This window comes from Anabrus simplex, chromosome 13 (genome assembly GCF_040414725.1).
Source record: "Anabrus simplex isolate iqAnaSimp1 chromosome 13, ASM4041472v1, whole genome shotgun sequence".
Lineage (NCBI taxonomy): Eukaryota > Metazoa > Arthropoda > Insecta > Orthoptera > Tettigoniidae > Anabrus > Anabrus simplex.
Genome location: NC_090277.1, coordinates 17342881 through 17367090, shown reverse-complemented (window position 1 = coordinate 17367090; position 24210 = coordinate 17342881). Strand labels below are relative to the sequence as shown.

At 41.4% G+C, this 24210-nt stretch overlaps 1 protein-coding gene across 2 annotated transcripts in view; it reads left to right on the top strand.

Moving 5' to 3' along the window:
- The window catches only part of LOC136884954 (coilin), an 86962-nt gene that overhangs the window by 20940 nt on the left and 41812 nt on the right, over window positions 1–24210 (top strand). For both annotated transcript variants that reach the window (XM_067157296.2, XM_068230124.1), the window contains one exon: window positions 8116–9340. In XM_067157296.2, the coding sequence (XP_067013397.2) occupies window positions 8116–9340 (1225 nt within the window). The remainder of the gene's footprint in view (window positions 1–8115; window positions 9341–24210) is intronic.

Below are 24210 nucleotides of genomic sequence, written 5' to 3'. Positions count from 1 at the left end.
ATGTCTGTATATCTATACCAGTTGTCTTCATGATGTGTTTCAGCTGGTACTTAAAACGCTTAAGAGGGGCTCCGTGAGGTCTATTGCCAGAGCAAAGTTCACCATAAAGAATTTGGCGGGGAAGCCTGGTATCACCCATGCAGTGGACATGGCCTAACCATCTCAGTTGATGAGCGACGATTGTTGCCTCAATGCTATTTAGCTGCGCTTTGTCGAGAACTGCTGTGTTGGTCACATAGTCCTCCCACTTAATATTCAAGATGAATCTCATTTTCTGTTGGTGGAAACGCTCAACTTTTTTGATATCATGGCGATAGTGTGTCCAAGTTTCACAGCCATACAGCAGCGTGGAAAGGACAACAGCTTTGTACACCATGAGTTTGGTATGCAGTTTTAGGTCATTATTCATGAAGGCTCTGCATAAACCGTCTGAATGCTGCATGAGCAGCCCCAATTCTTTTACCAACGTCTTGTTCACAGATACCCCGTTTAGACAAGATGCTTCCAAGTTATGAAAAGTGATCAGTCTGTTCCAGTGTTGTGTCTAAGATGGAGATACTGAACTCAAGAAGTGTTAATCCTGGGGCAGGTTGTGCAAATACCTTTGTTTTTTTCGCATTAATGGCAAGACCAAAGTGATCACATGCAGTTTTAAAGCAGTTGACTGTTGTAGTTCTACAGTTGTTAGAGCAGGAGATGCGGTGTCATCGGCATACTGCAGTTCTGTCACCCAGGTAACCAGAGTATGTCTTTGTGAGCGAAGTCTTGCCCGATTGAAAAGGCCTCCATCAAAACGAAATTTAATATCCATGCCTAAGTTTTTTTGCAGATGATTCATGCAGCATGGCAGCCATGTACTGTGCCAAGAGTGTAGGAGCAAGCACACAGCTTTGTTTCAATCCATGAGTGATTGGGAACGAATGTGATACTGAGTTACCATGAAGAACCTGTCCACACATGCCATCATGAAGAGCTTGAACCAATTCCACATAACGTTCAGGACATCCAAAATGTCTCACTACTTCCCACACAGCAGATTTGGCACTGAATCAAAGGCTTTTTCCAGATCATAGAAAACTAAATATAGATAGATAGATAATGTCTTTATTGGCGTAGTTAAGGCCATCCTGGAGTTGTCTAGCACAGAAGTTCATATATGTTGTGCCTTTGGAGGTTCAGAAACCACATTGAGACTCAGGCAAAATCCTCTCTGAGATAACTTGGAGCCGGTTTAATAGAATTCTTGCGAGAATTTTACCTGCAGTTGACAAAAGCGATATACCACGGTAGTTCCCACATACTCTACGATCACCTTTCTTGAAGATAGTGATGATGGTAGCATTCTTCAAGTCGTCAGGTATTTCTCGAGTTTCCCAAATCAAGAGGATGAGTGTAAAAAGTCTAGTCTTCAAGGGTATACCTCCATTTTGTATCAGTTCCAGAGGGATGTTATCAGGACCATGAGCCTTTCTTGGTTTTAGTTGAAGGAGTGTTTTGGTGAAGTCTCTGTATATAGGTGGAACTGCCATCCATAGTTGTTGGGACTGCTGAGGGCATTACAGAGGAAGTCCTCAGCAACATTGGAGACACGATTTAGAAGTGAAGGGAAATGTTCCTTCCAATTCTGTAAAATTTCTCCATTATCAGTTAAAATGATGGAGTTGTCAGCAGTCTTCAATGACCCCAATGAAGATCGAATTGGGCCATATATCTCCTTTATGCCATCATAGAAGTTTTGCAGATCACGGGCATCAGATAGTCTTTGCAGTTCTTCAGCTTTTTGTTGCCACCAGTTATTCTTAATTTCCCTAATTTGTGCCTGATATTTTCCTTTAAGTTCCAAGAAATGTGATTTCTTCATATTGGAAGACGGATCTTGAAGATAGGGTAGGTGGACTTCCCGTTTGGCATTGAACAGAAATTTGATTTCTTAATCGAAAGCGACTTTCAACCTATTAGGTCGTGTTATGTACATTTAATACATGTTGAAGAGATGTAAAGTACAGAACAAAAATGGCCAACCAGACACCAGTGGGATCCGAACCCACAACCTCCCGATTTCGCGTCAGTTGCTCTACCAATTGAGCTATGGTGGCCTAGGCCATCTTTGTTCTGTTGGAAAGGATCTAAGCTACAGGTATGATACTACTACCATCACACTGTTGAGTGCGTTTAAGTTGCCCGTTGAGGGCCAAGTCAATGAATATTGAATTTTCACGACCACATTGTAATCGAAAGCGACTTTTAACCTATTAGGTCGTGTTACGTACATTTAGTACATGTTGAAGAGATGTTAAGTACAGAACAGAAATGGCCAACCAGGCACCAAGGGGCAACTTAAATGCACTCTACAGTATTATGGTAGTAGTACCATACCTGTAGCTTAGATCCTTTCCAACAGAACAAAGATGGCCTAGGTCACCATAGCTCAATTGGTAGAGCAACTGACGCGAAATCGGGAGGAGGTGGGTTCGGATCTCACTGGTGTCTGGTTGGCCATTTTTGTTCTGTACTTAACATCTCTTCAACACGTACTAAATGTACGTAACACGGCCTAATAGGTTGAAAGTCGCTTTCGATTACAATGTGGTTGTGAAAATTCAATATTCATTTGATTTCTTCATTATTTTCATCAAACCAGTCCTTTCTTTTTTTTCCTCACAAAACCAATTGTTTCCTCAGCTGACTCAGTGATGAACTTCTGAAACGTGACCCATTCCTGATTTTTACTATCACTGCTGACTAGATGACTAGCCAGTTTGTTTGAAATTGCATTTCTGTAATCTGTAGCAATGGATTCAATTTGAAGTTTAGAAGTGTCAAATTTCTTTCTGGTCAAGTTGTGGATGGATCTTTTTGGTTTGCGACAGATTGAGATTCTCAACCAGCAAAAAAGGAGCTTATGATCTGTCCAGTGGTCATCTACATTTCTTGCGGTCCTTGTAACTAGGACATCTTTTTTATCACATTGCCTGGTGATGATATAGTCAAGGATGTGCCGTACTTTGAGCGAGGATACATCCAAGTGGTCTTGTAACGATTAGGCAGGCAGAACTGAGTATTATTAATGAAGAGTTCATGTTCAGCACATAAACCAAGGAGCAGTAGACCATTGGCATTACATTGCTGATGTTTACCAACTCTGGCATTGAAATCGCCAAGTAGTAAGAGTTTGTCTCTTGGTGGTACTTTGGTGATGGTAGTGCTCAAGAGGTTGTAGAATTGGTCTTTAGCTTCTACATCAGCATCCAAGGCAGGAGCATATGTGGAGATGAGTGTCATAGATTTGGTTCCAGAGAGTGGGATTCGGAGAGTCATAATTCTTTCACTGACGGCGATTGGAGTTAGCTGCTGATCATTCACCAATGTGGTCTTCACAGCGAATCCCACACCATGAATGCGGTGTTCCCCCTCATCTTTTCCCTTCCAGAAGATTGTGTAGCCTGAGCTGAACTCTGTAAGTTTACTTTTGCTGGACAGTCTGGTTTCACTTAAGGCTGCAATATCAATATTCATTTGTCCAAGCTCATGGGTGACAAGCGCTGTTCTTCTCTGAGGTCTGTTATTGTCTTTCAAATCAAGTAGGGTTCGAACATTCCAGGTTCCTATAATCAAAGTTTTGTTAATCTTTGTTTTTCGACCGCATAAGGGGCTGGGTGTGGCCGGCTGAGACTGTAACTACCGATGTTTAGCCCACATTTTCTAGGGCCTTTCCCATTCAGGGTGGGCAGCGGTAATTCTAAATAAGCTTGCCCAAACACAGATGCAGGACTGAATTCCTGAGTAGTCACGGGGTCTCAGAAAGACGATCATCACACATCTGCTGCCAACGTGCAAGTCCAAATGAGAGGCTTCCAGTTTCACCCAAAAACCTGCCTCCACCATCGTTATCCCATTGAGAACTCCCCAACTCAAATGCAACTGGAAGTAGGAAATGGTACCTGCCTTTGTATTGAAAGCATCCCAATTTGATTGTGACTGGCAGTAGGTAAGGGACCTGCCATTGTAATGAAAACTCCCCAATCCAGACATTGCATGAGAAACAATGTATGATGAACTTCCCTTGGTGCATCTTGAATAATGCTAAGAGCAGTGCAATCTAATAAAATCTCACTCACAACGTGTATAGTATTTTCCCTATAATTCCATATATAGTATAGAATTCCGTATTGAAGCACGGGTACAAAATCTAGTTTTATTTACTTGTGTCAGAAGTACAATATATGAAAAAAAAAAAGGAAGCATGAAATGAACACAAGTACTCCAATATGTGTTCATCAATTGTCTTCAAACAGTTCCCGCCCAAAACTTAGCCACTTTGAGAGTTTAAATTAGCTTGAGTCAGATCACTCATTGTACATCTGGATGGGCACAATGGACAACATAAGAAATGTTGTGTTGTTTGAAAATCACCACAGTCACATAGGACTGTCTTGTCGTAAGGTATGAATTTATTGTGGTCCTTATTGACAATTGATCACTATCAAAGGGTAGAGAATGGTCCACCTGTTTAGTACCATGGTATTGCCTGGATCTTCCTCTACCCTGTGTTCCCCCTGTGGGTGGGGGCAGTAGAATAACACCCACGGTATCCCCTGCCTGTCGTAAGAGGCGACTAAAAGGGGCCTCAGGGGCTCTCAACTTGGGAGTGTGGGTTGGCGACCACGGGGCCCTTAGCTGAGTCCTGGCATTGCTTCCACTTACTTGTGCCAGGCTCCTCACTTTTATCTATCCTATCCGACCTCTCTTGGTCAACTCTTGTTCTTTTCCGACCCCGACGCTATTAGGCTTGCGAGGGCTAGGGAGTCTTTCATTTTCACGCCCTTCGTGGCCCTTGTCTTCCTTTGGCCGATAACTTCATTTTTCGAAGTGTCGGACCCCTTCCATTTTTTCTCTCTGATTAGTGTTATATAGAGGATGGTTGCCTAGTTGTACTTCCTCTTAAAACAATAATCACCACCACCACCACCTCTACCCTGTGTTAGTAGAACTGTCTTGGTTGGAAAATGCCATTTATATAAATTGTCCCTTGTTCTTGCAACTTCAGCTTGCTGTCTGTTCAGGGAGTTCCAGATTGGCCAGTTCTCTGTATGGCCAGGAGGTAGAGATTGTTTCAGTTCCATCTATTCAGACAAATTACTAGTTCTGTCCTTCCACATGACAGCTGTTCCTTGTCACGGTTGAGTAGTTGTTAGGTAGCTCTTTCTCGATTTTAATCTCCTTCCAGCAGGTTGATATCAATGAAGTATATATAGATATAGTCTCTGGCTTTAACCATTATCCATCTCTTTTGCCATGTGTCCTGTACAGGAACCAGCTTACACTTCTGAAAATAACCCTCTGCGTGTGGGGGACACACATGTAGAATACACCCGCAGTATCCCCTGCCTGTCGTAATAGGCGACTAAAAGGGGCCCCAGGGGCTCTCAACTTGGGAGTGTGGGTTGGCGACCACGGGGCCCTTAGCTGAGTCCTGGCATTGCTTCCACTTACTTGTGCCAGGCTCCTCACTTTCGTCTATTCTGTCTGACCTTCCTTGGTCAACTCTTGTTCTTTTCTGACCCTGACGGTATTAGAGCATTCGAGGCCTAGGGAGTCTTTCATTTTCACGCCCTTCGTGGCCCTTGCCTTTCTTCGTCCGTTACTTCATTTTTCGAAGTGACGGATCCCTTCGTTTTTCTTCTTTTTTTCCTCTCTACCCCCTGTGGGTGGGGACGCAGATGAATGATATACCAACGGTATCCCCGCCTGTCGTGAGAGGCGACTAAAAGGGGCAACCAAGGGATGATTGTCTTAGAACCACGAAACTACTTTTGATTAGTACCATCACACGGGGAACACCATGGGTCGCTTTTACTTGCGAGTAGTACCACTCTGTTAGGTACTCAATAGTTTTGTGATTCGTAGCAGTCAAGCGGGATTCACTGTGGGTTTCCAGTACCTGTGAGTCGTACCCATGTGAGCAACACCATGGGTCTGGGCGTAGCCTGCGAGTTGTACCACTATATGAGCAACACCGTGGGTCTGCGTTGCCTGTGATTAGTACCCATTATGTGAGGAACACCACAGGAATACTGGCGCCTGTGATTAGTACACCAAGGTGAGGAACCTCATCGGTTTGCATTGGCTATGTGTGGCACCATTGTGTGAGAAACATCATAGGTCTGCGTTACCTTTACGATGTACAATACTTGTGAGTAGTACCTTAATGTTTGGAACACCGTGAGTTTACTCTACCTTTGATTAGTACCGCAGCTTGAAAAATATCATGGTTCTCCTTTACTAGTGATAAGTGCCATCATGCGGGATCATTGACCCATTTAGACAAGCATCATCGATTCAGGATTGGGCTTTGGAAGCAGTCCCTTGGTCAGTAATATTGTTTCCGGGAATGCGAGGCATTTTGCGTCTTATCCACTGATTGTTTTAAATTCATATTCATCAATTCATTCCTCATCATCACATTTTGAATTCGGGACAGTGGATGAGTTTTGTACTTTTAAATTGTAATCCCATTTCATCTCATTTCGTACCATAGGGGCCGATGACCTAGATGTTAAGCCCCTCTAAACAACAGGCATCATCATCATCATCATCACTTCTGAAGTTTTCCTTGTCATTAATTATAAATCGCTGTTGAATGATTGTCAGGAGAACCGCACTTGCATATGTTACAAGAGCAATCATGTGATGGCATAGTCTTTCTTTGGAATGGAAATGAACACTGATTGCTTCCATTCACAGATTCACTGTCAGTGCTGCTGCTGGTAGTGGCTTCCATCAGTGTGAGACTTTGTGACCAGCCAGTTGTTTCTTCCTCTAGAATGTTAGATTCCAGTTCCAGGTGCTAGTTCTCTTCAGGTTGCTGATCTGAATGGCCTCAATGTTATAGGAACTCTGTATATTGCTATCGCCGGGGTACAGTAGGCTTACGTGCGATGAATGGTGTTCCGGTCCCTCTCACACGAGCATATAAATGTCTGTTTGTAGATGTCGACTGTGTAGAGAACATTGTTTGAACTCACCCTTGGTGCTTATTAGAAAGACTGGTCAATCATAACAGAATAATAAAACTCAGACTTTCTAGTCTCTCACCAGGTTGACGTATTATTGATCGAGTATTATTTGCTATCCAAGTACATGTTTCTCTTTGTATATACTTACGTAGATGTTGTGTTTAATTGTCAATAATATAAATGTCTAGCAAAGCCCTTCATGTTTACTTCTTCTGTTTTGAGACACCAATGATTCCAATACTTTTCTTTGTTTCTAGCATTACTCTGAAACACTGCAATAAGGTATTCAGTTACAAAGAGTGTATCGTAACATCTGGGAGCGGATAGCAGACACCAAAACAAATGAACATGTGTCCCATTGTCTCATCCTTCCAAGTTATCTTTCCAGTTCTGGTGCAGTAATGGTAAAGATGTTGTCGTCTTGTAGAATCCTATCCTCTTTCAAACATAGCAGTTGTATGTCAGATTCATTGGCAACTATCTTGTACATGCTTGCATTTACTTTAATGTGTTCCAAAACCTGCTCTTCCAGGGAAACGTTTTGGATACTAACCTGTCTGCAACAATCTTCTGCCTGTTATACCTTGCAATTGTTCTTGTAATCAATCACTGCCTTGAAAGATGCCAACTGCGAAAATGATCCGTGAACAAACAGATGTCTTCCTTGCAGTGCATGACATTTAGTGAGTCTATATCTGCTAGTTCCTGGTGTGAACACTGTACCCTGTCAACAACGTGTGCCTCCTGCTTCACGCCACTCGTCAAGGTCCAGCAGTACATGAGACGCATGTTGATGTAAAATTTTCTCTTTGCTTTGGTTTTTTTCTATCTGCTGGTGGTGTAGGTGTCACATATTACGATTTACCCTGCGTGCACCTGTTATTTTCCAGTTGTACCAACAAATAATTATCATCATCACACAGTGTAGAGGAGAAATATAAAGTTGCCCCCTTTTAGAACTGTAGGATATTATTTTGTAACTCGCTGACTTGCATTGCCAAATATCACAAAATGGACCTTACGTATAGTATATTATTAAGTAAGTTAAGAAATTGTTCTGAACCCAGCTACTTTAAAACCACATGTTGTTTTGTTCCAGAGTTTGCCAAAAAGAGGTGAGAACAGAATGCAACGACAGTGGAATTTTCAATAACATCCCGAAAGGAGGCAAGAATGAAATCAAGAAGAAGAAGAAATCAAAGAAAATTCAGACCAATCTTGGAGATATTTTGAACCATGGAGTATGTAATAACACCGTGCAATTTGATTGTGGAGATGTCGCATCAAATGTTGATGGTGACCGTAAGATGAAGACCTTTCCAGTACAGGAACAAGAGGAGTGTCTTCAGGAGAGCAGGTTGGGAAGAAAAAGGAAGAAATCTCCAAAACAGTCCAAGGAAAATGAGAGTACAGCACCTGATTTTGAGAAAAAAGATGCTAATGGTGTTGGGTTCAAAGAAGAAGCTGACTCATCAAATGAAAAAGACTGTGACGAACGTCCAAAGAAGAAACAAAAACAGAGCAGCAGAGAGGAAGAACATGCTCCTGTACCATCTTGTAGCTCTGCTCAACTGATTATGGAACAGTACAGGAGGAAATTAAAGAAGAGTGATGAAGCTGTCCTCCCTCACACGGATGAGGAAGGAAATGTAACTGCACAAGCTCAGGAGGAGGTTGGCAACCTTTCGGAAGGAGTACTACCCACAGAGGAGTGTTCTGTCAGTGAGCACACTGTTCTCAAAAGTAGAAGAAAGCGAATGCGTCGTCGGAAGAAGAAATCCCATCACCTAACCAGGCAACCAAACCTTCCTTGGAATTTGAGGCGAAATGTGCCTTTAACTCGCAAAGATCCAAATTCCTCTGTAAACCACATTCGATTTTGCAGTGACGATGAAACGCAGAAAGATACCGCAGAGGACGTTCATCAGACTTCGACATCTGTGCAAAACGAACAACAACAGTTGGGAAACGTAAAACCAAAGCCAGCTTCTGTCTCCAAGTGGGACGAGAAAGCCCCCAATAGGAAGTATCGCAGTCCACAGGAGAACAACTCAGGTTTAACTCTTGATGAAGTTTGGGACAAAACCCTACCTATTTTGAGGTACCAATCCTCAACGATTATATTTGACTGCCCAAAGACTGAGCTTCCCACCAATTGTAAATCTGAAAAAGTTGACAGTGAAGTTCCCCGAGAGGGAGACTCGGAAATCAAGGACGAGATTGTTGTGGAAGACGGATCTGTGAAGTCCATGGATATTGATTCCAAAATGACGTCATCGCCTTTGGAAGGACTACCAAGAAAGAATGATCTTATTGCTTTTAAGGTAATCTCTTTTGTAAATCTTTGCTTTGATAAATTCAGTCAGACCGGGCGAGTTGGCCGTGCGCGTAGAGGCGCGCGGCTGTGAGCTTGCATCCGGGAGATAGTAGGTTCGAATCCCACTATCGGCAGCCCTGAAAATGGTTTTCCGTGGTTTCCCATTTTCACACCAGGCAAATGCTGGGGCTGTACCTTAATTAAGGCCACGGCCGCTTCCTTCCAACTCCTAAGCCTTTCCTATCCCATCGTCGCCATAAGACCTACCTGTGTCGCTGCGACGTAAAGCCCCTAGCAAAAAAAAAAATTCAGTCAGTAGATACACAGTCTAGTATTACATGTGTGTACACAACAAAGAGACACAATTGGTAATGTGGGATTGTATGGCAGATCAGATCCTGAGACGTACTCAGCTTAGCAGGAGAATTAGGATGGTGGGCAATTGCTCTCTTCAGTTCACGTGCAGGGCACGCTATACGCTGCGCATCTCAAGGAACCGACTGACCACTTCGCTCGATGGGCACGAGCGTTAGTAGCCCACAGTGGCAGCAAATCTTGAAACTAAGTTTTGAGGTTGTTTCTGTCTTGTAAAATGGATAGGAACTAGAGGCCTTCATCAAACTAACATGATCCCACCCCAAAACATGACAGAAACCTCTTGCTGGTCAAGGTGTTCCAGAATGAGAGCTTGTTCCATCTTTCATCTCTCTCGTTTGTATGGGTGCAACAGCAGAATATTGAGGAGAACTATCTGTGTTTGTTGTCCTACCATAGTCTGTATTCACTGTCTCCTGGTGAAAGGACACTATCCTATTGTACTTACAAAAACACCAAACTCCCATTTCTGTCCTTTTAGAAATCCTTCCTCCTATCATTCCCTTAATCCTGAGTATCATTATCTTTGAGAACATTTCTTTGTGCATGGCCTGCTGTCTTCTGTGAGGGATGTCTTGGTTGCATGTTTTATGCAGTATCTCCAGTGTGTAGGAGCTCCTTTGCGCCCCCTCTTAAAATGATGTGATATTTCAAGGTTCCCTTGTCTGCATTGCATGATGTGACCAACAGGCACAATGATGATAACCTGATATTCATGCTTCACTCCTTTAGGATGGACTCGGTACGAAATTCTGTCGAAGGAGTGCATATCATTTTTCTCAAATGAATCGATCCTTTTCATATGTACAGTTCCCAAGATCCACAATTCAGCACCGGACAGAAAGACTGCAAACACCAGAGTGTGAACTAGTCTTGTCTTTAGCTGGACTAAGATAGAATGATCCGTCCAAATTGAGTCATGCCGGGCGAGTTGGTCGTGCGGTAAGGGGCGGACGGCTGTAAGCTTGCATCCGGGAGATAGTGGGTTCGAATCCCACTGTCGACAGCCCTGAAGATGGTTTTCTGTGGTTTGCCATTTTCACACCAGGCCGCTTCCTTCCAACTCCTAGGCCTTTCCTATTGCATCGTCGCCATAAGACATATCTGTGTCGGTGCAACATAAAGCCACTAGCGGAAAAAAAATTGAATCGTGATATTCTATCTGCAACATCCAATGTAATGAGTATTGGAAATTTGATATCTTCCTGCCACCAGTGGGGAATCCTTCAGTCCATCCATTCTGTACAACTCTCAGGTGACATCCCTTTGTATCTTGAAGATTTCAGACATCTTGCTATGAATTCTGACAACCGCTGTCTTTTTTTGTTACCAACCAGACAAGATGCTTGGGAACCCCCATTCCCAAAAATATTTGTCATAACTTCTCCCACTGAACACTTTGAGAAATAGTAAATGAAAATCTGCCATTACATGGATGGAAGGATTGGTATGTGATTCATGAAATGGCTCTTTCATATATTTTTGCCACTCAGATTATCTCTCTGTCATTGATGGGCCAGTAGTTGACATTTGACTGACTGCTGCTGACATGTAAACTGCCATGATGGTCCTGAGAGAGCTTTCTTATTCCTCTGATACCATCAGTTTCCCGTGTCTCTCTTGGTGGCCTGACCCTGTAGGACTGGACCATTATTTTGTTTATTATCAGACAAAAGTTCAGTAAAACCTACATATTCATGCCTGATGTATTGGAAAGGTTAATTGCTGAGATACCAGAATACCACTAAGTTGAACTGAACTGAGTTGACGTTTCTTTTTTTTTTTTTTTTTTTCCACGTCAACTGTTCTAAGAATTCTATAGGAGCACAATTACTTACTCAATTATATTGAATTGTATTATATTTATCTATATACTTACTTTCCCGCAACCAAGGAAAATAACTGGATCGTCAAGCTATTCTCCATTTTACTTTGGCGTTTGAAACCACAGTGCCTGATATTAAATGTGTCGCGCTGATCACCTGGAGCTGGCAACTTGCTTCAATGAATCTGCTCGTCTTCAACTCCTACACGAATATGGACCTTCGTATGTGTTTGATTGTGATGTGACTTTATGCCTGACAGTGTTTAAATAACTGGCTTTGAACAGTTCTCCGCTATTCGTAATCATTGTGGGACTTTGCCTAGCGCTGCATGTGCCTTGCTGCTGCTAAGAGAATTGCGCAATGGTTCATGTTTGTGGGTTACTGTAGTCACGTCCTAGTTCGTGAACCATGGGCAACGGCTGAGTGGCCTAGTAAGTGGTCCTGAGAGTCAGGATACCAGTTGCTATGGAATGGGAGTGGGCATCTCGGACATATTCTGAGTCGTGGCCCTCCTTGTGCTCAGGCGGCTAGGACTATACAATTCACAGGTGGTCCATAACCCGTTAGAGGAGAGATCCTCACTTGGACTATGTGCAAGTAGGGCAGCATCCTGCTTCATGAATTTACCGAGCTCAGAACACTTTAAGCAAGCCTCGGACCTATGGGAATAATGGAGTCCCACTCCCATTTGACAGGCGAGGGACTCCTTGGAAACAACTTGGCGAACGAAATGGAATTCGATGGGGAGCTATCAATATTAATGGGGCTTATGGAAGAAAGAAGGTAGAACTGGCTGAGTCAGCAAAGAGGATGTATCTGGATGTGCTAGGAGTAAGTGATATTTGGGTAAGGGGAGATAAGGAGGAAGAGATAGGAGATTACAAAGTGTACTTGACGGGTGTTAGAAAGGGAAGGGCAGAGTCTGGGGTAGGGTTCTTTATCAGGAATACCATTGCACGCAACATAGTTTCGGTTAGGCACGTAAATGAGCGAATGATGTGGGTAGATTTGTCAGTGGGAGGAATTAGGACAAGAATTGTGTCTGTGTATTCACCATGTGAGGGTGCAGATGAGGATGAAGTTGACAAGTTTTATGAAGCATTGAGTGACATCGTGGTCAGCGTCAACAGCAAGGATAGAATAGTGCTAATGGGCGATTTCAGTGCGAAAGTTCGGAATAGAACTGAAGGATACGAAAGGGTGATTGATAAATGTGGGGAAGATATGGAAGCTAATGGGAATGGGAAGCGTTTGCTGGACCTTTGTGCTAGTATGGGTTTAGCTGTTATGAATACATTCTTCAAGCATAAGGCTATTCACCGCTACACATGGGAGGCTAGGGGTACCAGATCCATAATAGACTATATCTTAACAGACTTTGAATTCCAGAAATCTTTTAGGAATGTACAAGTTTTTCAGGGATTTTTCGATGATACAGACCACTATCTGATCTGTAGTGAACTAAGTATCTCTAGGCCTAGGGCAGAGAAAGTGAAATCTGTCTGGAAACGAATAAGGGTAGAAAATCTCCAGGGCGAGGAAATTAGACAGAAGTACATGGATATGATTAGTGAGAAGTTTCGAACAGTAGACAGTAAGCAGGTTCAGGATATAGAAAGTGAATGGGTGGCATACAGGGATGCTGTAGTAGAAACAGCAAGGGAATGCCTAGGAACAACTGTGTGTAAAGATGAGAAAAGGCGAACATCTTGGTGGAATGATGAAGTGAGAGCAGCCTGTAAACGTAAAAAGAAGGCTTATCAGAAATGGCTCCAAACAAGGGCCGAGGCAGACAGGGATTGGTACGTAGATGAAAAAAACAGAGCGAAACAAATAGTTGTTGAGTTCAAAAAGAAGTCATGGGAAGATTTTGGTAATAACCTGGAAAGGCTAGGTCAAGCAGCAGGGAAACCTTTCTGGACAGTAATAAAGAATCTTAGGAAGGGAGGGAAAAAGGAAATGAACAGTGTTTTGAGTAATTCAGGTGAACTCATAATAGATCCCAGGGAATCACTGGAGAGGTGGAGGGAATATTTTGAACATCTTCTCAATGTAAAAGGAAATCATCCTGGTGGTGTTGCAAACAGCCAAGCTGATGGGGAGGAGGAAAATGATGTTGGTGAAATTATGCTTGAGAAAGTGGAAAGGATAGTAAATAAACTCCATTGTCATAAGGCAGCAGGAATAGATGAAATTAGACCTGAAATGGTGAAGTATAGTGGGAAGGCAGGGATGAAATGGCTTCATAGAGTAGTAAAATTAGCGTGGAGTGTTGGTAAGGTACCTTCAGATTGGACAAAAGCAGTAATTGCACCTATCTATAAGCAAGGGAACTCGAAGGATTGCAATAACTATCGAGGTATCTCGTTGATTAGTATACCAGGCAAAGTATTCACTGGCATCTTGGAAGGGAGGGTGCGATCAGTCGTTGAGAGGAAGTTGGATGAAAACCAGTGTGGTTTCAGACCACAGAGAGGCTGTCAGGATCACATTTTCAGTATGCGCCAGGTAATTGAAAAATGCTACGAGAGGAATAGGCAGTTGTGTTTATGTTTCGTAGATCTAGAGGAAGCATATGACAGGGTACCGAGGGAAAAGATGTTCGCCATACTGGGCGACTATGGAATTAAAAAGGTAGATTATTAAAATCAATCAAAGGCATTTATGTTGACAATTGGGCTTCAGTGAGAATTGATGGCAGAATGAGTTCTTGGTTCAGGGTACTTACAGGAGTTAGACAAGGCTGTAATCTTTCACCTTTGCTGTTTGTAGTTTACATGGATCATCTGCTGAAAGGTATATAATGGCAGGGAGGGATTCAGTTAGGTGGAAATGTAGTAAGCAGTTTGGCCTATGCTGACGACTTGGTCTTAATGGCAGACTGTGCCAAAAGCCTGCAGTCTAACATCTTGGAACTTGAAAATAAGTGCAATGAGTATGGTATGAAAATTAGCCTCTCGAAGACTAAATTGATGTCAGTAGGTAAGAAATTCAACAGAATTGAATGTCAAATTGGTGATACAAAGCTAGAACAGGTCGATAATTTCAAGTATTTAGGTTGTGTGTTTTCCCAGGATGGTAATATAGTAAGAGAGGTTGAATCAAGGTGTAGTAAAGCTAATGAAGTGAGCTCGCAGTTGAGATCAGCAGTATTCTGTAAGAAGGAAGTCAGCTCCCAGACGAAACTATCTTTACATCGGTCTGTTTTCAGACCAACTTTGCTTTACGGGAGCGAAAGCTGGGTGGACTCAGGATATCTTATTCATAAGTTAGAAGTAACAGACATGAAAGTAGCAAGAATGATTGCTGGTACAAACAGGTGGGAACAATGGCAGGAGGGAACTAGGAATGAGGAGATAAAGGCTAATTTAGGAATGAACTCGGTGGATGAAGCTGTACGCATAAACCGGCTTCAGTGGTGGGGTCATGTGAGGCGAATGGAGGAGGATAGGTTACCTAGGAGAATAATGGACTCTGTTATGGAGGGTAAGAGAAGTAGGGAGAGACCAAGACGACGATGGTTAGACTCTGTTTCTAACGATTTAAAGATAAGAGGTATAGAACTAAATGAGGCCACAACACTAGTTGCAAATCGAGGATTGTGGCAACGTTTAGTAAATTCTCAGAGGCTTGCAGACTGAACGCTGAAAGGCATAACAGTCTATAATGATAATGTATGTATGTATGTATGTTTTCTTTTGAATGACTTGTATTTTACTTCTTCTAAGTTTTACAGTGTCTGCCCCCGTTCATTTCCTTTTCATATTGCCTCTTCTACTGATCCTATGCATTATTTTCCATTTCTTAATCGGCTGATGATGACCTGGACTAGGGTCGAAACCGGTGCCATTTCTAATTATTATTAAATGAGAATGTAATTCACTACATTTCTTATTCTTTGGTATTGAATAGGTGGAATCTCCTTATCAATTATTTCAATTTTAATTGTGAAACACATCCAGTCACGTCTAGTCCGTCAACAGGAAAATCCAACACAGAAATCTCCCTTTGTTTTAGGCTACCACAGCTATATTTCATTCACACAGACCACATCTCAGTCAAGTCAAGGTTAAACCAGTCTCATCAAGCGGAAGGGGAACCAAACCGGGCTTGATACTAATGCGTTAGTCCAGTCCAGTCTCATTGCTTTAACAACAGGGGTCACATTCTGAGCAGTGTAGTTATTTAGCGTTTTTTCTTTCTTTCGTTTCGTGCATGAATCTGGAAAAATGGATAGCAAAGAACAAGAGGAGCTTTACAATGTGACGCACCCAAATCACCGCAACAGGGATATGATAGCTGCCATTTGGAAGGAAATAGGAGATCAGCTGAAAACTTCTGGTGAGTAAAAAATATATTTAATAATACCTTTTATTTCACATATTATTTTTAACAATGTCTTTCATAATTCACGTCGGTGTTTTCGTGCTTTTAAAGTGGAGAAATAGAATTTAGATTAAACAAACTGACACAATTTTGCAACCGCTGCAATCAATTTGTCAAGGCACATATCCTGCTGGCGAGATGAAATAGTTTGTCAATGATTCCCTGATTTTCATGGCTTCACAAGTACCTCTTTGATCGGAAGTTGGAGGGATAGCGGGAAGCTCGTTAACTTCTCTCATATCTTCAAGAAATCGATTTTCAAACACAGTATCACCTTCATTTTGTCGAATATATTTATGTAAAATGCAAGCACTTCGAATTGATGCCTCGGTCAATTCTACATCAGTTGCAGTTAGTTTCTGGAAAATACTAAACATTTTTGCCAGTATGCCGGAAGCACATTCAACAGTGCGACGTGCAACGGAAAGCCTGTAGTTAAATGTGCGTTTAGAAAAATCCAGTTGTCTTCTCGCATACGGTCTCATACTGGAGCAAAGCGGGAAGGCCTCGCCACCATTTAAATAAAATGGGATTGTCACATTTGTTCCAGGTATTTCTTGAAGACTAGGGATATGTAGTTTGTTGCGTACAAATGCCTTCCCATAGACGACTCATTGAAAATACTGCTGTCGTTATTTCAGCCACAACCTCCAACATCGATCATTATAAAGTTGCTCTTTGTGTCAGCGTTGGCTGTTAAAACAAATGAGTGAATGAATATGTTTGTAATTGAAATACTGAGAACCTGCTCATGGAGGACATTGAATGGCACAATGTTTTCCATCTATGCTGCCAATGAAGTTAAGAATTTGACACATTTTACTGAATGATTCTGCAATCCTCAACCAGTCCTGAGACGTTGGTACAGCCAACGAGGGTTGGGGCAAAAGTCATGGCAACTATTTTTTTCCTTGAAGATACCAGTCTGGTTGGAAAATATGACATACACAGACGAAAGGACAAGGTGTTAACTACGTGTGTGGATGATGAATAGCACTGAAATATCGTAACACACTAATTTATTATGGTAGTATACAGGGCAGTATGGCCTTCCCGGTGCAAAAGAATGACAACACAGTACACATAAAGTTGACATGACAAACCTGGGCCTAAAGACCCTCAAAGTAGTCCCCTGCTACTGACACCACACGCTGCCAATGATGTGGGAGGCTCTGAATACCATCTGTCTCAGCATTTGCCGCACCATGTGTGAATTGGGTCACCTGTTGGTGCACAGAATTAGCAATGTCCTCTCATGTTGCAAACCGCCTACCACGTAGTTGTTCCTTAATCTTTCGAATGAGATCAGTCACAGGGCGAAATGTCGGGAGAGTATGGTGGGTGCTTCAATTCTTCCCATCCCCAACGTCGCAGTAGCTGCTCTACACACTCTGCTTTATGTGGTTTTGCATTGTCATGCAGGATTATTGCACTGTCCACAAGATCCGGACGTTTCTCCCGAACGCCACATCATACCTGTCGCACCAGGAAGTCCCTGTAGTACTGTGCGGTCATTGTTCTGCCATGTGGAACAAAGTGGCAAACAATGACACCCCTGACGTCATACACGGCGATCACCATCAATTTGACTGGGGAAGGATTCTGACAGACCTTCTGTCTGCTTAGTGATCCAGCATGTCTCCACTTCATGGACTGATGTTTCAGTTCTGGTTCGTATGCCCTGGCCCAAAATTCATCAGTGGCGATTATTCGTGACAAGAATTGATCGCCGTCCTGTTGCCAGCGTGCAAGGTGGTCGGAGCATATTGCATAGTGCACCCACATTTGAACTTCCGTCAGTGCATGCGGTACCCACCGCGATGCGATTTTGCACAGTTGCAGCTCATTACGCAATATCCTGTAGACAGTGCGTTTCTCGATGCCACTTGCCCTCTCTAACTCCAGTAGCGTCCATCGTCTGTCTTCATCCAGGAACTGCTCGATGACGGCACATGCCACGTCGGTCTACACACTGACAGGTCATCCCAAACATTGCTCATCACTGGTTGACACACGTCCTTGCTGAAACTTTCCTACCCACCGTGCTACTGTACGGTATGGTAGGGCATTATTCCCAAGGGCTTCCACTAATTCACAGTGATATTAGTCCGACTTGTTGGCTGAAAGGTCAACACACTGGCCTTCGGTTCAGAGGGTCCCGGGTTCGATTCCCGGCCGGGTCGGGGATTTTAAACTTAATTGGTTAATTCCAATGGCACGGGGGCTGGGTGTATGTGTTGTCTTCATCATTATTTCATCCCCATCACGACGCGCAGGTCACCTATGGGTGTCAAATAGAAAGACCTGCACCTGGCGAGCCAAACCCGTCCTGGGATATCCCGGCACTAAAAGCCATACGACATTTCATTACAGTGATACTCCATCGCATTTCTCCCTCGGAGCACAGCTATTTTGATGTAAGTGCGCTGCTCAACACGGGTTACTTCCATCTCGCACGACCCTCACCAACTGACTGATTTCACAGCCCTCGCTGCGATACTACCACCTATCACAGAGCCATCTGTTGTTCTGCAATACACACTATGCCTGCAGAACTTCTACACGACACATATGCATTTGTGATCCGTTTACATATCTACAAGAAAAAAATAGTTGCCATGACTTTTGCCCCAATCCTCGTCGAATGTTCCGTATTGCTTTATTCAGATCCTAAACGAAGCCATGAACAGTACTCACCCCCATACGAAAGGTGTAGCTGAGGGATGTGAAACTTTTCCCAGTTGCCAAATATCTGAAAATAACAAATATAAAGTAATAAAGCTAGTAGTAGCCATTAAAATATTAAAAACAACTAAAATGATAACTGAAACTAATACAATACACAATATCATAAATTAATAACTAAATAAGCAAAAGAATATTTATTTTTAGATTTATTACTTTATGTTTATCTTTACTGATTATTGATATCACTGTTCCAGATGTGGAGGCGAAAAACAAATGGCAAAACCTAAGAAGCAATTTCATCAAGGAGTGACGTAAACTAAAGACAGCAATTTCAGAGTCTTGAGGCAGACGTGGCACAAGTCAGTTGGCCATTCTTCTCTGCGATATCATTTTAGAATGAGGAAAGCAAAGGAAACGTTCCAGAAGAAAGTGAAAGTAAAGAGGCAGCGGCAATTGGAACTGCCCATGAAATTGGAAATTCGCAAGTAGCAAGCAATAACTGTGTGACTCCTACAGAAAGTCATGCCACTTATACTACCTCAGGTGACCCACAGCTACAAGTCAGATCAGGAAATTCAAGGTCCACTGTTGAAACTACTGCGTCAAGGGTGAAGAAACGGAAGCAAACTACTTCTGGAGATGAGATAGACAGGCGATATTTAGAAAAATTATCGTCGCCTGCTGGGGATAATAATGACCCAGATCTATTAGTCTATTTTTTAAAAGTTTGCTGCCACAAACCAAACAAATGAACTTAAATGAGAAGTTGAGTTTTAAAGTCGAGGTCGCTCAACTTCTTCGTAAACTCCAACCAATTATTGTCCATCCTTCACCTTCCTGCGAATCATTCCAATCTTCGACCTATAGTACTTACACAGAAACCGGCAATTTGCAAGATCAACACATAGAGCAATTGTCCTTCTTTCCCCAACATTATTATGAACAACAACAACAACCTCCTGAGTAATAAAACACTTCTTTTTGAACTCAGCAGTTAGTAGTTATTTTCTTTTCTTAATACAATTTTCTTAAATGTATGTGCATTGTAATTATGTTAATATCATTGTAATTATAATATTTATGTTAAAATAAAATCATTTGTATTGAAGTTAATTTGTATGGTGTAATAAACACTGATTTGAATTAAAAGTAATATTTGTGTTAACTTATCTCAAAAATATCGCTAGGCGAAGCTCTGGTTGTATGGCCTTTCGGTAATTAGTGTTTTGCTTTTCAACTTCGTTCACCAAGTTGGGAAACAAATGGGAGTAAGCACCATAAATATCCCTCCTGAAATTAATCGGATGAACCCACAATCCGACCCTGCTCTTTTTTTTTTTTTTTTTTCCGGCGAACTATCCGGTGCAAAACTATGAATTTAACTAGCTGACCTTCCATTTCCAAGGCAGAAGGAAAACTGAATTCTATCCACACCTTGTCCTTTCTTCTGGGGATGTGACTGGACTGGACTGGACATGCTTGGTTTGAAACCACAGGACTTAACTTTTTTTTTTGCTAGTTGCTTTACGTCGCACCGACACAGATAGGTCTTATGGCAACGATGAGACAGGGAAGGAAGCGGCCATGGCCTTCATTAAGGTACAGCCCCAGCATTTGCCTGGTGTGAAAATGGGAAACCACGGAAAACCATCTTCAGGGCTGCCGACAGTGGGGTTCGAACCTACTATCTCCCGAATACTGGACAGGACTGAACTAGATGGGCTTGGCCTAGACGTACCCAGACGTGACTGGATTGACTTGTAAAGACGTGAAACCAGCCTAAGGCCATGAAGGGCACAAGTGTCTGCTGCTATATGGAACTAGCTGCAGTGCCCGTCAATCATACAGAATGTGCAACTCCCCAGCTATTTTCCGCCAATATTCAGGCGTACTGTTTTACTCAGGAGATGAGTGGCAGCAGAAGAGACAAATCACATCTGGGATATAGAGCAGTCTTCCTTCTTTCATGCCTCCCTCTTGTCTTTTTCTTCAAGCGATTCTTCCTTTATGATATCTTCTCATTTTTTTATAATCATCTTCACATTTTTCCTTATTGATACGGATCAATGGCCATGCAGTTTTACATATTAAGACAATTATTATAAAAACCATCACCAGTTAACATGATTAAACAATATTTCCATGTTAATAAAGCTTGACGTTGATATGGACTAAGCAACAATGAATTCTATCATAGTCGGTACGGTAAAACTGTGATTGGAATTGTATTCTATATAACTTTTGTTACAGTATGTAATACTTTTCAATAGGACCAATAACATAGGTATTTAAAAAATAAATTTTGGGCTCCTTCCCCTAAACTACCATTTCATCCAGTGTGAATAAAAATTATTTATAACCTAGAATGTACCTCCTTATTTCCAGACTTTATATACTGATTTTCATTAAAATCTATTCTCCCATTTTCTCGTAGTTCGGCGTTGATATGGACTTGGCAACAAAAATCGAAATTCACGAATATCTCTGTTATCATAGCCGGTACGGTAAAAGTGAATAAGAGACAAATGATCGGAAATTTAATTCTATATAACTTATGTAGTATTTATCGATAGAACCATTATTACAAGTAACTAATCTCATATCTGTCTCGTATTGAAGATAACAATAAGTAAAATTCTTTGTATTGAATAAGTGGACACAGTAAATTTTATATTTGAAAGAATTTTACTTATTAGAACCATTATTAAATAAATATTTGAGGATAAAATTTTAGGCCTTCCCCTAAACTACCGTTTCACTCAGCATGAATAAAATTATTTGTAGCCCAGAGTAGTGCATCGTTCCCAGACTTTAAATACTGATTTTCATTAAATTCTCTTCAGCCATTTTCTCGTGATGCCCACACATACGTACAGAAATGACGAAGAATAAAAAAGTGCATGTCCTTGTTACTGTGGACACGACCAATACAGAAATTCCAATCTTTTTAAATTCTGAGCAATGTACAGACACAAATTTTATTTTATATGTATATAGATTTGATTGTACAGAATATCTGTCAAGTCCCTTCCAGTTATAATTCACACACCAGGTTTCAAGTATGACAAAATGTATTTTATTTTGAATGCAGTTTGGATCAAACCTCTCATGCAAATCCAACGTTACATAAAAGTTACAAACTCAGAGAAATTAAGCGGTAGAATTAGAAAGTGTATGTAGATGCTTTGAGTGTACAGTGTAAGTTAAGTTTCTTTGAGTGTACAGTGTAAGTTAAGTTTCTTCTACATAATTTCTTTACTTTGTTTTTATCAGTCATGGCCTTCTGCTTCTTGGAGTAACAGCCTCTACATTATTTCTGATTGTCATGCGCTCAGCCAGCTTTCCCTTCGAAACAGTGTAAAGATTTCAGTTTCATTCTTGGAGAAGAATCCTGTGGGTGTGATGATGATAATAATAATAATAATGATAATAATAATAATAATGTTATTATCATTTTGACTTTCACGGCCCGTGTAACTATTCATGAAGTATATTTTGGGCTTATGCCATGTAATAAATTATAAATACACTCTACATGTTTCAGAAAGAATCTTGCCTTTCTTCATCAGGGGACAACAGAGAAATGAAACGACGCATTAAAGGTTGCTAGGAGAAAGCAACAAGGAACTTAAAATGGAGCCTTAAGATGTAAAAGGGATGCCATTTTATTCCCATGCTAGAGACAACGAATGGCAACAGTAAAACATCATTCTCTAATGGTTCTGATAATAGGTAGCCATGATTCACTGAGGTTGTAGCCTGTATCGCGGTTGAAATTATCTGGGTGTTTACGTATTTCAACCGCCTCCCTGATAATTCTTGGGCGATATTGCATTATACGGGCAAGAACATCCACGTCTTGGAACAAGACATCATGACCAAGTGTTAAGGCATGTTCAGCAACAGCTGATTTATCAGGTTGGTTGAGTCTGATACACCTGGTATGTTCTTTGATGCGAGTACGTACCATTCTCGAAGTCCGCCCAATATAAACCTTGCTACAAGTACAAGGAACTCTGTAGATACCAGGTTGTTGCAATTTAGGCAAACTATCCTTACTTGGACGCAGGAGTTGCCTAATCTTAATTGATGTTCCAAAAACAGTTCGTACATGGTACCTACGTAAGATTTTAGCAACTATCAAAGGGTAGGAAGGGTCCACCTATTCAATACTATTAGTTTGTATATTGTCTTATAAAACTGGGACTAGTTTTGACCCCATATATATTGGGTCATCTTTAGCCACACTCCAATTGGAAGACATAAGCAGCATATATAACCAATAATGATATAATCACTGATGACACAATTTATAGTCTTAATTTAAACTATTGATAAAGTCTGAAATAACATATCTACACTTTAAACTAAATAACACATCAAAAATGTTGTGGTTGATGGCGAACTATTTTGTCGTTTCTACAACAGCCATTGTTTTTTTAGTTGATCTGGGAGTTGGTATCCTTTTCTGTGTAGACAAGCAACTTGATTGATATACATGTTTGTTCATAGTAATATGGGTCAAGACTTACAGTATGTAGCTTTAAGAGGAACATTCGTACTTTGAATAGGTTTTCCTTATTATCAATGTAGTGATCTATTGTTTAATTAATTTGGAGGTGAATGTCTGAAAAGAAAATAATATGAATTAAAAAATTGAGAATTTAAGGGAAGCAAGAAGATCAAGATAAGTATGTATAGCTATATGAGACTCACCCCTATGTTGTTCGTAAGTTACATGCACTTGGTTCGGATACCAACACCAGACTGATTGTTGAGACGGAGCAGGAGTATAGCTTATGATGGCAGGGATTGGAGGAGGGATGTGTGAGGAGGGGCGGGGGTGAGTAGGTAGATTTGAACTGATTGGTAGACTTAACGTGCCTCTTTTCCTTTTATACTTTGTGTATATAGGAATGAGAATATCGAATAGAATATTAGATTTTTCATTAATTTCATTGATATTATGGTTAGGGTTAAAGTATTGTTCTAAATGTATGTAACAATGTGTATGTTGGAGAATTTGTATCTATTGGTGTGTGTAGGCTTACGATAAATGCTATGTCCTAAAGATCCATCCTCTTTCTTGGTGACGAGAACATCTAAAAATGGTATTTTGCTGTCAGATTCCATTTCCATGGTGAAACAAATGGAACAGCGTTCCAACACCATCTCCACGCAGATTCTCACCATCACCCTGCCCAAAAACATGGTATCCTTACAACTCTGACTACCAAGGCCAGGAGGATTTGTGAAGTGTCAGCTCTGCAAGAGGAAATTAACACCTTGAGAACCACCTTTGAGAGCAACAGTTACAGCAGAGCTTTGATCTCAACGGTTCTGAAATTGACGCATAATTGGACGTCTGTTAAGGAAAAAGATGTAAAAGGAACTGCCTACCTACCTTACATACATAACACGACAGATTGTATTGCTAAAATCTTACGTACTGTAGGTACCACGTATGAACTGTTTTTGGAACATCAATTAAGATTAGGCAACTCCTGCGACCAACTAAGTATAGTTTGCCTAAATTGCAACAACCTGGTATCTACAGAGTTCCCTGTACTTGTGGCAAGGTTTATATTGGGCAGACTTCGAG